The sequence below is a fragment of the Clavelina lepadiformis genome, chromosome 3 (genome assembly GCF_947623445.1).
Source record: "Clavelina lepadiformis chromosome 3, kaClaLepa1.1, whole genome shotgun sequence".
Classification (NCBI taxonomy): Eukaryota; Metazoa; Chordata; class Ascidiacea; order Aplousobranchia; family Clavelinidae; genus Clavelina; species Clavelina lepadiformis.
Window position 1 is genome coordinate 8789438 of NC_135242.1, and position 13664 is coordinate 8803101.

General features: G+C 34.8%; 2 protein-coding genes across 2 annotated transcripts; one reads left to right on the top strand and one right to left on the bottom strand.

Moving 5' to 3' along the window:
• Positions 1–1398: 1398 nt before the first annotated feature.
• Positions 1399–6934, top strand: LOC143450555 (cholinesterase-like). Its single transcript, XM_076951154.1, has 8 exons — positions 1399–1529; positions 2752–3393; positions 3506–3699; positions 4078–4313; positions 4388–4539; positions 4630–5464; positions 5570–5763; positions 6090–6934. The coding sequence occupies exons 1-8, from the start codon at positions 1454–1456 to the stop codon at positions 6212–6214; spliced, it is 2454 nt and encodes an 817-aa protein (XP_076807269.1). The 5' UTR covers positions 1399–1453; the 3' UTR covers positions 6215–6934.
• A 360-nt stretch (positions 6935–7294) lies between these two features.
• LOC143450549 (cilia- and flagella-associated protein 100-like) lies at positions 7295–12487 on the bottom strand. Its single transcript, XM_076951149.1, has 12 exons — positions 12191–12487; positions 11756–11937; positions 10329–10515; positions 9919–10150; positions 9684–9795; positions 9495–9605; positions 9355–9421; positions 9059–9231; positions 8748–8899; positions 8281–8463; positions 7909–8158; positions 7295–7770 (listed from the first exon to the last, which is right to left on the bottom strand). The coding sequence occupies exons 1-12, from the start codon at positions 12237–12239 to the stop codon at positions 7657–7659; spliced, it is 1812 nt and encodes a 603-aa protein (XP_076807264.1). The 5' UTR covers positions 12240–12487; the 3' UTR covers positions 7295–7656.
• Positions 12488–13664: the final 1177 nt, after the last annotated feature.

Consider the following 13664-nt stretch of genomic DNA (forward strand, 5'->3'; position numbering starts at 1 on the left):
CGTTCTTATTGTTTAGGCTATACTATGACAAATAATAATTCGTTGCTGTATTACTTGTGTGAAGTACTACACAACAAACATCTTCGCCATGAAGACCGCGTACACTGGCGGCCATTGTTACAATATGAGCAAGGACGTTTGAAGATAACTTGTTTTGCTTCTGCTTCGATGATATGAGTTCTCAAACGGCGTGACAATGCTGTTTAGTTGCTTAAATTCTGTCTATACGTATTACTAAATGATAAAGCTCCCATTTTATTTATTATATGTTAATTATCAGACACAAAGGGGCACGCCTTTGGGCAAAGCTCAAACTACATTGCACTTGGTAACAAGTGAAAGAGTAAAAAGGTAAAGGGAATATTGTAAACATTGCAACAGTATATATATGGCACAGCGGTTCAGGCGAAGTAATTTATCTTAACGTCATTAAGTAGAATTTAAGTTTGGTCAATAACTGAATTGCAAGATCCTAAAATAAAATTTCAGCATTTACAAAACGACCAATGACTCGTGACGTAACCGTCACAATGCCAAGCAACAGGGCATAGAGGTTAAACCTTAGCGACCTGGAAAATGAATAAACTGTATTATGTTAAAACTTTTAAAGCTAAACCACTAGCACTGTTACTAGGTGTTATTATCATGTACACGTACTTGCTAAAATTGATCAACTGTAGGTGAAAATGCTGAAAGCTTGTTAGTACCGAAGTTTATTTTATGTGGACTACAATGCCTGTTAGGACGAAATTTATAACTTATTTTTAAAAAGCAACATTCTGAATGATTGGAAAACTTTTTAAAGCTTAAGTTTTATTTTATGTAGGCTATAGTTTATTGTTTAAGCTAGCTTTGGACGGGGCGCGTGTTTATATCAACAGCAACGTAATATCGTTACCGGAATAATTTCAAAATAGCCTGAATAATTTCATAAAAGTTATAAGTTATTCTATTATTCCACATACTTGACTAAAAATAATCTTGACCTTGTTCCATACGGCGATGGTCTTATTCCATTTGTTTAAACATTTTTCCAATGTTGTTATTCCTTTGATGAAATTAATATGAGTGCTACTCTAAAAAGCATACAACAAAAGGATAGGTTTGACAGAACCAGAGCAAGTATTGAAAACACATGATAAAACTGTTTTAAGAAACCCACACTGAAAACGGTAATGTTTGCCCAGCGAACCAAAATAAGTGTTTAACGTTAATCAACTTCGTTTGCTGTGACTATAGGCTCTTACAAATTATGCTTAAATGCGAGATCATAAAGCAGTACGTTCTGGTTTAGTTTGATAAGGTTAAACAACTTTTAATTTCATTTCAGTGTTACCGAAGTATTCTATCGTTGCCGTCCGTCCTTTTTCAATCCCCTAGAGTTAATTTTGACATTTGTGAGGATTGATTGCTAAACACGATCAAGGAAAGGCACCACTGGCTTTTCTTGTCAATGAATTACCTACTGCACAACGTACATGTCCTTAACCCAGCCATCCTTCTGATTGGAAAATGTCAAATGTCATCAGGTCTGAATTTACTCTTAGTTTTCATACATTAGATTGCTACTAAAGCAATCAAGGTTTTATTTAATATAAAAGCACATCAGCAATGCGAGGATAGTTAGATGCATTCAAGTCAATTTTTTCACATAATACTAAAAGTTTGACTTACAGGAGCGTTGTTATAACAAGTCACTTGAGGGTTAGCGGTAATGATCCGTTGCATGCGAGAAGTCTAAGGTTAAGAAGTCAAGTATTTTCTGGTTGATTTAGATTACGTTGACTTGCCACCTGCATTTTTATGTCAAGGTTAATGCGATATCATTCTGTTTCCAAACAAACAAAAAATTGCGCATTCGTTACGGCTGTCAAGATAAACCTGAGCATGGCCGCCATTGTTAAATACAGCATTTTTACACTTCTGTTGCAGTTATAGTTGAACCGAAGGCCGGTTAATATTTCACAAAAATATAGCAAATGGAAAAGTATACTAGTGTTATGTATCTATATCTTACAGCTAAAACTGATGGTGAAGATTTTGAAAACAAAAAATTAGCAGCGGTCCATGAGTATTATGTAAAATAATAGCCTACATGAAATAAACGTAAACGTCTTGTATATAGGAAGTTTATTTAGCTGGTCAGGTTGGGTATATCTCAATACTCTTGTAAAAATCGATGTTTTGTTATTCATAGTTCGTTAATCCAGTATATAGCTATTATAGAGATGGGGTAGTGGCGTGAGTATTAGTAGTTTTGCCGCAAAAGTAAAGCTTCAACCTATCACGTTAAGTTGAAGTAAGTTAATGCTCGTGTCTTGTATTGATTGGGCAATGGGCATATTGATTTTATTTTCCCAATAAATGGCTTGCACTTGCACCAGATCTTAATTGAATTAAATCGATCACAAGTCCCTTTGGGACAGAAAATGATGCTTCCTGCATCTGCTTTTGTGCATTTATCAAGAAAAAAACCATTGAACAAAATTTCAAAAACCGCTGTGAATATAAAAAAGTTTGTGGGCAATTTTTTGCTATATAGCAAATATAGTTGATTTCCGTGGTGCAAATTGTTAGACCAGACATGATATTAAATAAAAAATCTAAAGCGCGTCTACCTGAAAACATTTAGTTGGAGAGCTTTTACCGAAAGTTCGAAGAATCGATGAAAATCATGTCAAAATCAAATTTAGTGGATTTAGTGAATCATCTTACCACCAGGCTTGAAAAAGTATCGCTTTACATTTGCAGTCTACGTTAGCAAGATGAAGTCAAAGATCTATCTACGCTTTGTTTTTGCACTTTTGGCATTGCTGCTTGCAATAGCGATATGCGTCGAATGTAAAAACTCACGCCAGAAAGATGAGAACAGCGAAGCACGTAGAGCTGTTAACTCAAAGGGACGTCTATCGTCAACTCGTGGCCATCAACGAAAACATCACAAGAAACGATTAAAACTGTCAACTTACCTGAGAGATGAAGGACTTCAAAGAGATGTCGCTTTACCACCTTCTTCGTTTGAGGGAAGTGGAGCCGGCACGTCTACGTCCTCTATATCTCACGTGAATAACAATGTACCACATATAAATTTTACCAAGCCAACTAATACCAAGAGCGCAAACAAAACCATTAAGTGGAATACATCGGACTCAAGTGCCTTGCGATATCACACCTTGACTATTAACCAAGGCAAAATCCGAGGTCGGGTAGAAGAGGTGCTGAATAAAGATGTAGGCATTTTTCTTGGGATCCAATTTGGAGATCCTCCAATTGGCGAGAAACGTTTCCTCCATCCTACTCCTTCTCACAGTTGGAATGATACAAAGGATGCTTTGCATTATCCACCAACATGCTTCCAGTGGGAAGACTTTTCTTTTGACAGCTATGAAAAAGGTAAAATTCTTTAGAATGAATTAGCTCAACGATTTGCTTATAATCACTTTTACTTGGGTGCAAGTTTTACTGCGTTTTTTTTAATAGTAATTAATACCCTTATTGATATTAGGGTTTAGAGGAACAAGAATGTGGAACCCCAATACAAAATTAGACGAAGATTGTTTGTATTTGAACGTTTGGGCGCCCATACCAATGGGGGAGGAGAAACTGGCGGTTATGGTGTGGATATATGGAGGAGGTTACTACAGCGGTACCTCTTCACTTGATGTGTATGATGGAAAATGGCTGGCTGCAACCCAAAACGTAAGTGTTTGCTAAACATTTTACCAAGTGAATAGTTGTGAGTGAAACCATTCATCCCAATCGATCTTAAAGATGGTTTGTCAAGACCAAGATGTGTAAATGTTTACTATTAACCTATGGGTAACCTCAGGCTCGTTTTAGCTTTTGCACACAACTGATGGGCCGCTAACTGTTCATTTGGGTGATTTTAGTGAATTGATTATATGTTTGAAGGTTTTCACGGTATATACTCGTTTAAGAAAACATTTAACGCAAGGTTGTTAAGCAAACATTTATCTCTTTCTATACTTTAGGTTACAAATTTCTCTTTTAAACGTGAACGTAAATGATTCAAATTTTAATCCAAATTATAGTGTAAAATGTTGATGCTGATTGTAGGTCATAGTGGTATCAATGAATTATCGTATCGGTGCTCTTGGGTTTCTTGCAACCGGAAGCAAAGATTTTCCGGGAAACGCTGGTTTATTTGATCAGCGTCTTGCCCTGCAATGGGTTCAGAACAACATACATGTGTTCGGAGGCGATCCCGCAAAAGTTACTTTATTTGGGGAAAGTGCTGGCGCTGCAAGCGTTGCTTTGCACGCAACTTCGGAGAGATCAAAAGGGCTCTTTAGGTAATTTGATTAAAAAACGACAGATTTACTGAAAACAGTGGACTTCGTTGACCCTATAAAGACAATATTTGCAGAAACATAATCCTTCAGAGCGCTTCCTCCTTGAGTCCATGGACGTTGCTGTCCAAGAAGGAAGCGAAGCGTCGGGCGGTTAAACTTGCAAGTTTATTTGGTTGCCTCGATGGCCAAGTTGGAATCACAACAAACAAGGAAAAAACATTTGAGTGTAAGATAAATCTTTAACAGTTTCATTATCAAAGAGCTTCGGACTTAAAGATTGTATTTTGTTTCCACATTGTTGTATTAAATTCTACAGTATGTCAAGATGACGGAGAGTTATACAAGATTTCGATTAACGCAACATGCATGCGTGAAGTTGACGCTAAGAAACTAGTCAATGATGAAATGATGTTGGAAGATTGGGGCATAGCTGGTTTTCCTAATGCGCCTGTGTTAGATGGTGATTTCGTTGAAAGTCATCCACACAACTTGGGAACTTCGTTGTTTGTCGATGAAAATATAAACATTTTAGCCGGTTTTAATGCGAACGAAGGAAATTATTTTCTGATCTATTCCGGACCTGGTTATGATTTTTCAACCGAAAGCAAAATTAATAAAAGCGATTTTGCTGCTGGAGTTGACAAGTCTTTGCGCAGTATAGACAATTATGACTGCGGTCAAAACGCCGCTAGAAATCTTTTGTCAACGGCGACTGATTTCAAATATACTGATGGCTTTAAGCCACTTGTTACAGCAAGAATGCAAAGCCAAAAATCAATTGATACGAAATCTAAAAACCAATCAAATGACTCGTTTGTTGATAGAGGCTTATCTGGAGAACTCTTTTACAGAAATCGCATAGATGACTTAGTGGGAGACCTAAATTTTGTTTGCCCAACTGTCGGTTTCCTGGACAAGATTTTGAAACAAGGAGCAGCTCAAAACAAAAATTACGGAGGAAAAATATTTCTTTACAATTTTGTTCAACGAAGCAGTCAAAATCCATGGCCAGAATGGATGGGAGTAATGCACGGATACGAGATCGAATTTGTCTTCGGATTGCCTCTTGACAATAAGCTGGGATACAGAAATAGTGAAAAACAACTAAGTCTAGCAATGATGGAGCGATGGGGCAACTTTGCAAAATTTGGGTATGTTTTAAAACAGAGTGAAATAATCATTGTAAATTCCAACTTATCACTATATGCTAGAGTTGTAATGAGCCTCGTTTGACAAGATATTTTGTGCCTTTGCAGAGACCCAAACGGGAATTTCCCTGATCCTGATGCAAGTTGGTTACCTTACAACAGTTTAACTAAGTCTATTTATTTGATGGGAGATGATGACGTTGCTAATTCTGCTTTCTCCATGTTTTCATCGCAATATATGGAGCAAGAAAGTCGGTGTGCATTCTGGAATGAATATGTACCAAACATGAAGAAAGAGATAGGTAGACTTAATATTCAAATACAGACATATACTCTACTGAAGTAACTAACTCTTAGGCAAGTAAAACGTTGCATGTGAAATTGGCCAAAAGTAAATATTATTTTAGTTAAGAGTAGTTTTGATTTGCTCATAACTTATTCAAATGCTGAGCCAATAATTCGTTTATATGAGATAATCTTATCTTCAATCCGTCATTTTCCAGAAAAGATTTTTGCTATTTTTTACCTAAACATGTTGACAATTGTTAACCCTTTTTATATTTTGCACACACCGTTAGCGTTATGTATACCGATAACTTACGTCTTGAATTATTTTTCAATACTGTAGATCAATTGCTGGTGAGCCCCTTCACGTGCAACGTTATGCAGCCACCTGGCGGTAAAGCTCCTGCAATGCGTGCGCCAAATGCGTTTGTATATTTCCTTGTTATTTCCATAGTTGCTCTATTTTAAATAAGAGATACCTTGGTCGACGCAAAAAAATCCAGGATTTGGCTTAGCGGCATTTGTTTAGGTAGTATAGGCTGTCTCTTGGAACACTGAAATTTTCATTTTACTCAATTCTGTATTTTAACTCTATATAACTTGTATTTGTCAGAATGTACATAACATGTATTTCCGCGTTCCGTGTAGGCTATTGAGTATTTGTCCATCTATTCTATGACTTTATCTGAGTATTATTTTCTTATTGATGGTGTTTAAAATAGTATTTGTAGTGAGTTTTTAAAAGCTTGAGCGATTGCAATTGAGATGTTTGAGAAGGCCATGGGCAGTAAATCAATGGTTATTTCTACAGTCTACAAAACTGAACGCTTTTAGAAACGAAGATCGATGCCGTGTTGTGGATTTACATTATTTGAATAATTCTTTATTCAAATGTACTTATGTTGGGTGTTCAACGTGCGTTTCAAAATTACTTTTATCCTACAGTTAACTTTGTTATTTGTATATCTGAATAACCTCTGATGATGGTGTGTGCTCATTATTATGCATTATCTTAAATTTAACTGTAGCCTACAAAAGTTTGTAGCTTTCATTTAGCGCCGCCGCTGAATTCCCGTTTCGGAAACTGATGGTAGAAAACTTAAAACAGGTTGAGAGCTATGTAGAATCCTACTTATTTGGTTATGTTTTAGTCAATAGATGACGTTCAGTAGTTATCGATTTGGTCACGTAAAACTTTGGCCGTAGCTGTGACCGGTATTAATTCAGATGTCGAAGTCAGTTATTTGCTCTGAAGTACACAGTGAATCTCACGTAAGGAAACCAAATGGATCTTTGCCACTTCTGAACCGATACATTATCCTTGCATTTGGATTGGATCACCTGAGACAAGCCGCCTAACTTAACGTTATAACGCCAATTAACATTCTCTTAAGAAACATTTTTTCAGATATATTCTTTTTATGTCTGATGACTTCTTCATGCACATCAGCCTACGTTACATTAATTTATCAAGGCACCATTTCGTTTTGTCGAATGGCTTGGTAATTGCAAAAGTATTTTGTTGGGGCAACTCTTCCAAAAAAGGCATAAATTGCTTATGGTATTATTTTCAGCAGTAATTTTAAACTTTTACTCGAAATTTAAAGCACAGTTCGCTTGAATCGCTAACAACAGTGGTAACAATCGCTAATAATAGTATAATACCATATTTGCCTCAATACCCAGAATGACATACTGTGGGTGAAATATCTGATTTGAAAGTACCGTTTATGTTTGGCATTAATTTATAGGACGATCACATTAGATAGAAAACCGATCGAACTTCATTTTAGCTCCCCAAATTAAGTCTTGCTCTGTGGTTATAAATACGTCCTTCGAATAGAAAGTCGGTAAAAGGCACTGATATGAGAGGTGAGAGCAGTAAAAACAAAAATATAGAAAGTGATAAGTTATGCGAAGAAGTATGCTTTTTCTTCCTCTTCTTTGTCCTGTCCTTCTTTCTTTTTACTCTCTTTATGTTTACGTTGTGGTGGTTCAGAACGAAACACCAGCCGCTTCCCAGCCTAATGAAAAAACAATATGTGTTAGTTTTGCAAAATTACAATATATAAGGTGTAACTTGTGGCCTGCCATTCTGCTAAAACCTATTTCGTATTTATTCACTCGCAGTTCAAGAGTTAGAAGACTAAAATCAAGCATACTTTCTTTTTCGGATCAGCTTTTGCTCTCTCGAGGGCCTTTCTCACTCTTTCCTCTTGATGTGCTCTCTGTGCGGCAAGTTTCTCCTCTCGCAGCCGCATTCTCCTTTCTTTTTCTTTTGCCTTCTCTGCCGCATCCACAAGTTCTGGTGGCATAACCTCGATGCTTTCAAAGAGGTCTTCCAGTTTATTTTCGATGGTTGTCAACATTTGAAGAGTGTTGATATTGGCCTCATTATCACCTATGCAGCCTCTACAGAAAAAGATAATCGAATAATAATCGAATCAAATGATCTTCTCAACCCACCAGAAAACAAAAGCATCTTATTTTATGAGGAGTGCAAAATAACCTTAATGTTACAGTGGATCATTTACCGATAAACTTCTTCCACTTTTTTATTTAGCAATCTAAGAGTCTTCTCTTGATCTTCAGCTTTGAACTCTCCATATGAGAACATCTTGCATTTGAGCTCAAGATCGTCAGCCTTTTCTTCTTCACGACGAATTGTTGACTTGAGCATCGATATCTGTGATTTCAATATGTCCGTTTCTCGATCCCTGTAGAGAGACAAATATAAAATTTGTTTTTCTGGGAAACTTTAAACACCTAACTTGTACTCTTGTTTAATGAGGAATCGGTGGTTAAATTTAGATGTGATTGATTGCTATGACAAAGAGTCGGGACCTAGACTAAAAATTCACTATAATTATCTTAGGTCAGTAGCAATGAACACGCGTAAATTAACATAATTCATCTTCATGACAAACCAAATGGAGAGATTAATCAATCTAGAAGCGTAAGTGTTTGGTATAACAAATAAAAGTAACTTCACAATACATACATTTTAAGTTTAGTTAATTTAATTGTTTGTTTCAATTCCTCCATTGCTTCTTCAGTTTCTTGGCTATTTGTAATCAAAGACAGATTTTGTTCTTCTAATTCTTGGAATATGTTTAACAATTGGGAAGGATCAGTAAAATATAGCTCAGGCTCCTAAAATTACAGGCTGGTGTAGGTAATTAACTGAAGTATACAGCATCTTTGCGATATCTATTCCTTGTAGTTACTATAACAGTACCACAAATAATAAATATTGAATATGCTGACCTCATTTGAGATTATCTACTTATTTTTTTTAAAGATAAATTTTACCTCATCACTATCTTCCTCATACACACTGCCTTCAACAGACCTGACGCTTTCAGAATCTGTGATACTTTTAGGAGTTGAGAGGGTTTTTCTTCCACTCATCCCACTTCTTAAAATACTGCTTCGAACTCTAGTGTGAGAAGATGTCACTCTACTAGAGCCTCGACTTTCAACATCTGATTAAACGTGATAGCATTAAGATAAAACGAAATGTACAAAAATTGCACGCAGAATTCTCAACGAGCAAAACCACATGAGTTGAAATTCAGCATAATTATGCACGTAGCAAAAGTGGTTACCTTTTCTGCTTGCTGTGGAGGCAACTGACTTTTTTTCAACATATTGAGCATGAGTCGGATGGAGTGCCTAAAAATATTGCTAAAGTGTTATTAAGCAATAAAATCATTGTCACATGAGAGATGAGGGTTCTTGGTCTTACCTGTTGTGCTTCCTTTTTAATCCGTCTTTTCTCTATTCTAATGTTTCTTTTTTCTTCTTTCCACTCGTTCGGAGTCAATTTTTCTAAGAATTCTTTGTAAAGCATATATTCCTGTAGGAAAAATTAACACATTTTATCTTGCAAAAGATTATATCAGCAAATGGTAACAATGCCGTAAATGTAAGATACCTTCAAAGTTTCCTCGTGTTTAGATATGTCACTTTTAATTGCCATCATAATGGCATTATTCTTTTTAATTTCCGCTACTTTCTCCAACTTTGCTTTCGTCTCCGCTTCAGCTCTACAAGAATTTTTCTGCATTATTTAACTTCATTAATAAAATAAATGCAACAGACTTTACAACATTTAAAGTACAAAATTATTTTATTTCAAGTGTTTAAGACGTTTAAACAACAGCACATACATTTTTATAGCTTCTACAGAATTCTTGTCATTTTCTTTTAAAAATTCATCAAACATTGCTGCATCTTCTTCAAGAAAATGTTCTGCCCTTTCCAGTTTCCTTTCTTCTGCGGCTGCAAGTTCTTCCAATTTTCTCATTTCATCTCTTTTCACTCGAAGAGAATACTGGACCAAAAACATCTCTCTCTTTTTGCTGACATATTCAGCTAAATCCTCCTTTTCTACATTTCGATCTGTTGCAGACACCAACAATTTAATGCCAATAGTATTTTACAAAACATGCAACTGAGCACAATAATATCACTTTTCAATTAAATAATTGGACACATTGCATTTTTAATCGTTTATTTTTTAATTCTGCACATCTTTAATTATTAATAATTATTCACCAAATAAGATTCAATTTATCACCTCTTGTAACTGCCATGGTCCATCCAGGATCATCCTTGAGTGCCATATCTTGCATCTCATCTGCTGCATCAGTATCAATTGCATCTGTGGCAAGCGCCGCTTTTCGCATTGATGCTGTTTTTGCATTAACTCGTGATGCGTATGTAGTTTTTTCATGAACATGCAAACTTCTTTGTCGATCTCTCTCCTAATTAATAAAAAAAAATTGTCATACAAAACGAAATTCAATCAAATTTTAAAAATATATTTGAGGCACATATTTCAAAGATTTTACAAGTAGTAAAATAAAATTTCTTGATCATGCAATAAACTTCTGCATGATCATATAGTCGAGTTCATCTCAACCCCTAAGTTGAGACTCAAAATTGGTTGACCAAAGGATAAAGGTGGGCAGCCATGTAAAATTCGTAATTCTTCTTTCATGGTTTAGAATTATGTTAAGCAATTATGGTAGCTTAAAATACAATATACACTAGGTAAGAGTGAAAAGTTGCAGTGTTTGAGTCATCATATTTTCTTTGTTTGTAACCAAATTATTATATAACAAAAAATCGGAATTGTTAAAACAGTAGTAAAAAACAGTAACAAGCCTCCAACTAAAAACCTAATTTTTGAAAAACATAACAAAGACATAATACCACACTGTCAGCAACATAGTGCAGTTTTCACAATGAGCAATAACAACACTTTTGCTTTATGTACAGTATTGCCATAACGTGCAGTTTACTTGTTTTGATTTGATTGTTGTTACTGTTACCTTCGTGACTATCTGATCTTCTGCACCAATATTAATCATTCTTTTAACAATTTATAGCAAAAATTAAGTAAATAAGAAGTTAACGTATTGATACAATTTGAATTAAACAAGACAAATAAACCAAATACATTTGTGTTTGTTTTCGGAGGTATCTGGCATTTCAAAGTTGCTTAGGAATACACGGCGTCTCAAAATTGAAACTTACAAAAAGAATTTTTATTCTAAATATGATGGCAACGAGTAGTACTGTATTTTTATGCGCTTGTGGTAACTTTGTGAGCAAAGACAACTTACTTCATACATGCTAAACGCAATTGTTTAATAAATGTTGTCGTGAGGTAGGTCGCTAAGTTTGTTGCACTTCGGTTGCAACTGTAAATGGTTGAGAAGCACTGATGTAGTCAGAATGAAGCATGATTCAGAATGATTCATTATTCATAAAACAAAAATTGCATGGGAACATGGCTTGATCCTTGCCTTTTTTCTTTCCCAAATTCAATTAATCAAAGGCAAAAAGTGGTCAATTAAAGATGTAAGTTAAAATAAACCATTCTAAGAATAAATCTAGAACCTAAAAACTCGCAATCATTTTGTTTGCAGATGTTTTGAGCTCAGTGAGAGAATGAGATAACTACCATTTCCCAACAAATTTCTCTTAAACTTTACTTACTTCTTTCTTTCTTTGCCTTTCTTTGTCTCTCAGCATGAAAATATCTTGGTCAGGAGGAACTTTAAATGGATTGTTATCGAGAGATTCATCATCAATTAGTGCATCTGCTGATTTACTGGATGACACCGACTTTGCTGACTGAGGAAATGTAACACGACCTGACTGTCTTGATACCACACCTCCTGAAATAAACAATTACAAAATGTTATTAAATAGCTGCAGCTATAATACATAATTCGAAACTTGATCTATGCAGGAGGAAAAGTGTTTGAGGTAAAACAATAATAAGTTATATATCTGCCTTTAATGTATTACAAGCATGTCAGAATTAGAACTAACATAATTCAATATAATAATAAATCATGCAATATACCTTATATTACAGGGTATACAATATAATTAATTGGAAAAGTCTAATGCTTAGTTACTTCCTACTTGAAGAAGTGGCTGAACCAGGTGATCTTCCACTGGATACCTCAGACATATTTGGTACTTAACAGCCTTTATAGTTTTTGCTAAATTTAACCTGTAACTGGAAAAACTGAAGATAGTGTAGTTAGCCTGAGGGGTGACATCAGTTTAAAGGTGTCAAATCTAATCCAGAAACATAGTACAGCAGTTGAAAAGTGATGATGGCTCAAATACTTCTTTCAGAGACAGCTGAAGGCTCAGTGTTACTTGTAAAACATATTGTAGCTAAATTACCACAAAGCTAAGAACGGTAAAATTGAAACATTAGCACCTAGTTTGCACGATGCAAAAGCTTGCTATTTACTAATTAGACATACTTTAATTTTAGATCTCATTTTAATCTAGCTTTATATTACAGGAGACATAAAATTACAGTTCATACAATTTGTAACCCATTTTAAAGAAGAATCTGATTAATTTTGTTTTTAAAACTCAAAAGTTCACATTATTATATAATTATAATTTGTCCCAGAATGTCCATTAAAACTATGTGTAAACTGTCTAAGGAAACGCTAACCTCAAAATCTGATTCAAAGTTTTGTTAACTTACTTCAGTGTTTTGTTAGCCCCGATGTTAAACTGTGCTCATTTTCTTAAAATTACTCAAACCACTAAACATGACAGAATAAAGCATCCACAGACATGTTTTTGGGCATATAAATAAATTTTGGGTGTAATGCAGAAGCACACAACTGAATGACAATACAACTAGAGTAATAGATGTGGTTGTACTCTTTTGAACAAAACCATAAATTTAGAAGTTTAATCATGCTGTCTAATAGTGAAAACAAAACGCCAAAACAGCACCCAGTTATTTTTTTGCAAATGTGTTCCATCGATAAAAGTATATTGATGGTTCCCTTAAGTTTTCAGTAATACTGTTATACACCGGTAAATAATTACACGGTATTATTATTGGTAAATACACCAATTGAGATTGTGATCATAGAATATCAGTATAATTCCAAATACATTTTTTATGCTTTTACAAACAAAATTTGTAGGTTATCGTTCAGTAGTTTTGCTGATTTTATTGGCATATAAATTGTTAGTAAATGATCAATGGGTTATAATCTATTTTTATTTAACTGTTTTAAAAAAACAAAATATCTAATAAGTCACATTATTTTGAACATAAAGCCGGCATCAAAACTATACTTAGGCCTATATCAAATAGTTGAAATTTGAAAATTGTTTAAAAGCAAAAGGCTTCAAGATTTTGGCATGGCAGCCTAGTGAACGTAAAATTTGAGATAAACCCGTTACGGTAAATTTTTTAATATGTTTGTTGCCTAGCCCAAGAAAAAAATCCTAAAACTCCGTGAAGATATAAAGGTTGTCAGCCCCGAACGAACGTTTAACTCTCTAAACATTATTTAGGCTATTTATAGGCTACCGTTCAGTGACACAAAAATAAACAGGAATGACAATTTTTCAT

Coding starts and splice junctions, on each gene's coding strand:
- LOC143450555 (XM_076951154.1), top strand. CDS start 1,454: ATGAATTACCTACTGCACAACGTACATGTCCTTAACCCAGCCATCCTT. Junction 4,314..4,387: donor AGATCAAAAGGGCTCTTTAG/GTAATTTGATTA, acceptor CAATATTTGCAG/AAACATAATCCTTCAGAGCG. Junction 5,465..5,569: donor GGCAACTTTGCAAAATTTGG/GTATGTTTTAAA, acceptor GTGCCTTTGCAG/AGACCCAAACGGGAATTTCC.
- LOC143450549 (XM_076951149.1), bottom strand. CDS start 12,239: ATGTCTGAGGTATCCAGTGGAAGATCACCTGGTTCAGCCACTTCTTCA. Junction 9,796..9,918: donor TCTGTAGAAGCTATAAAAAT/GTATGTGCTGTT, acceptor AAATTCTTGTAG/AGCTGAAGCGGAGACGAAAG. Junction 9,606..9,683: donor AACACGAGGAAACTTTGAAG/GTATCTTACATT, acceptor TTTTTCCTACAG/GAATATATGCTTTACAAAGA.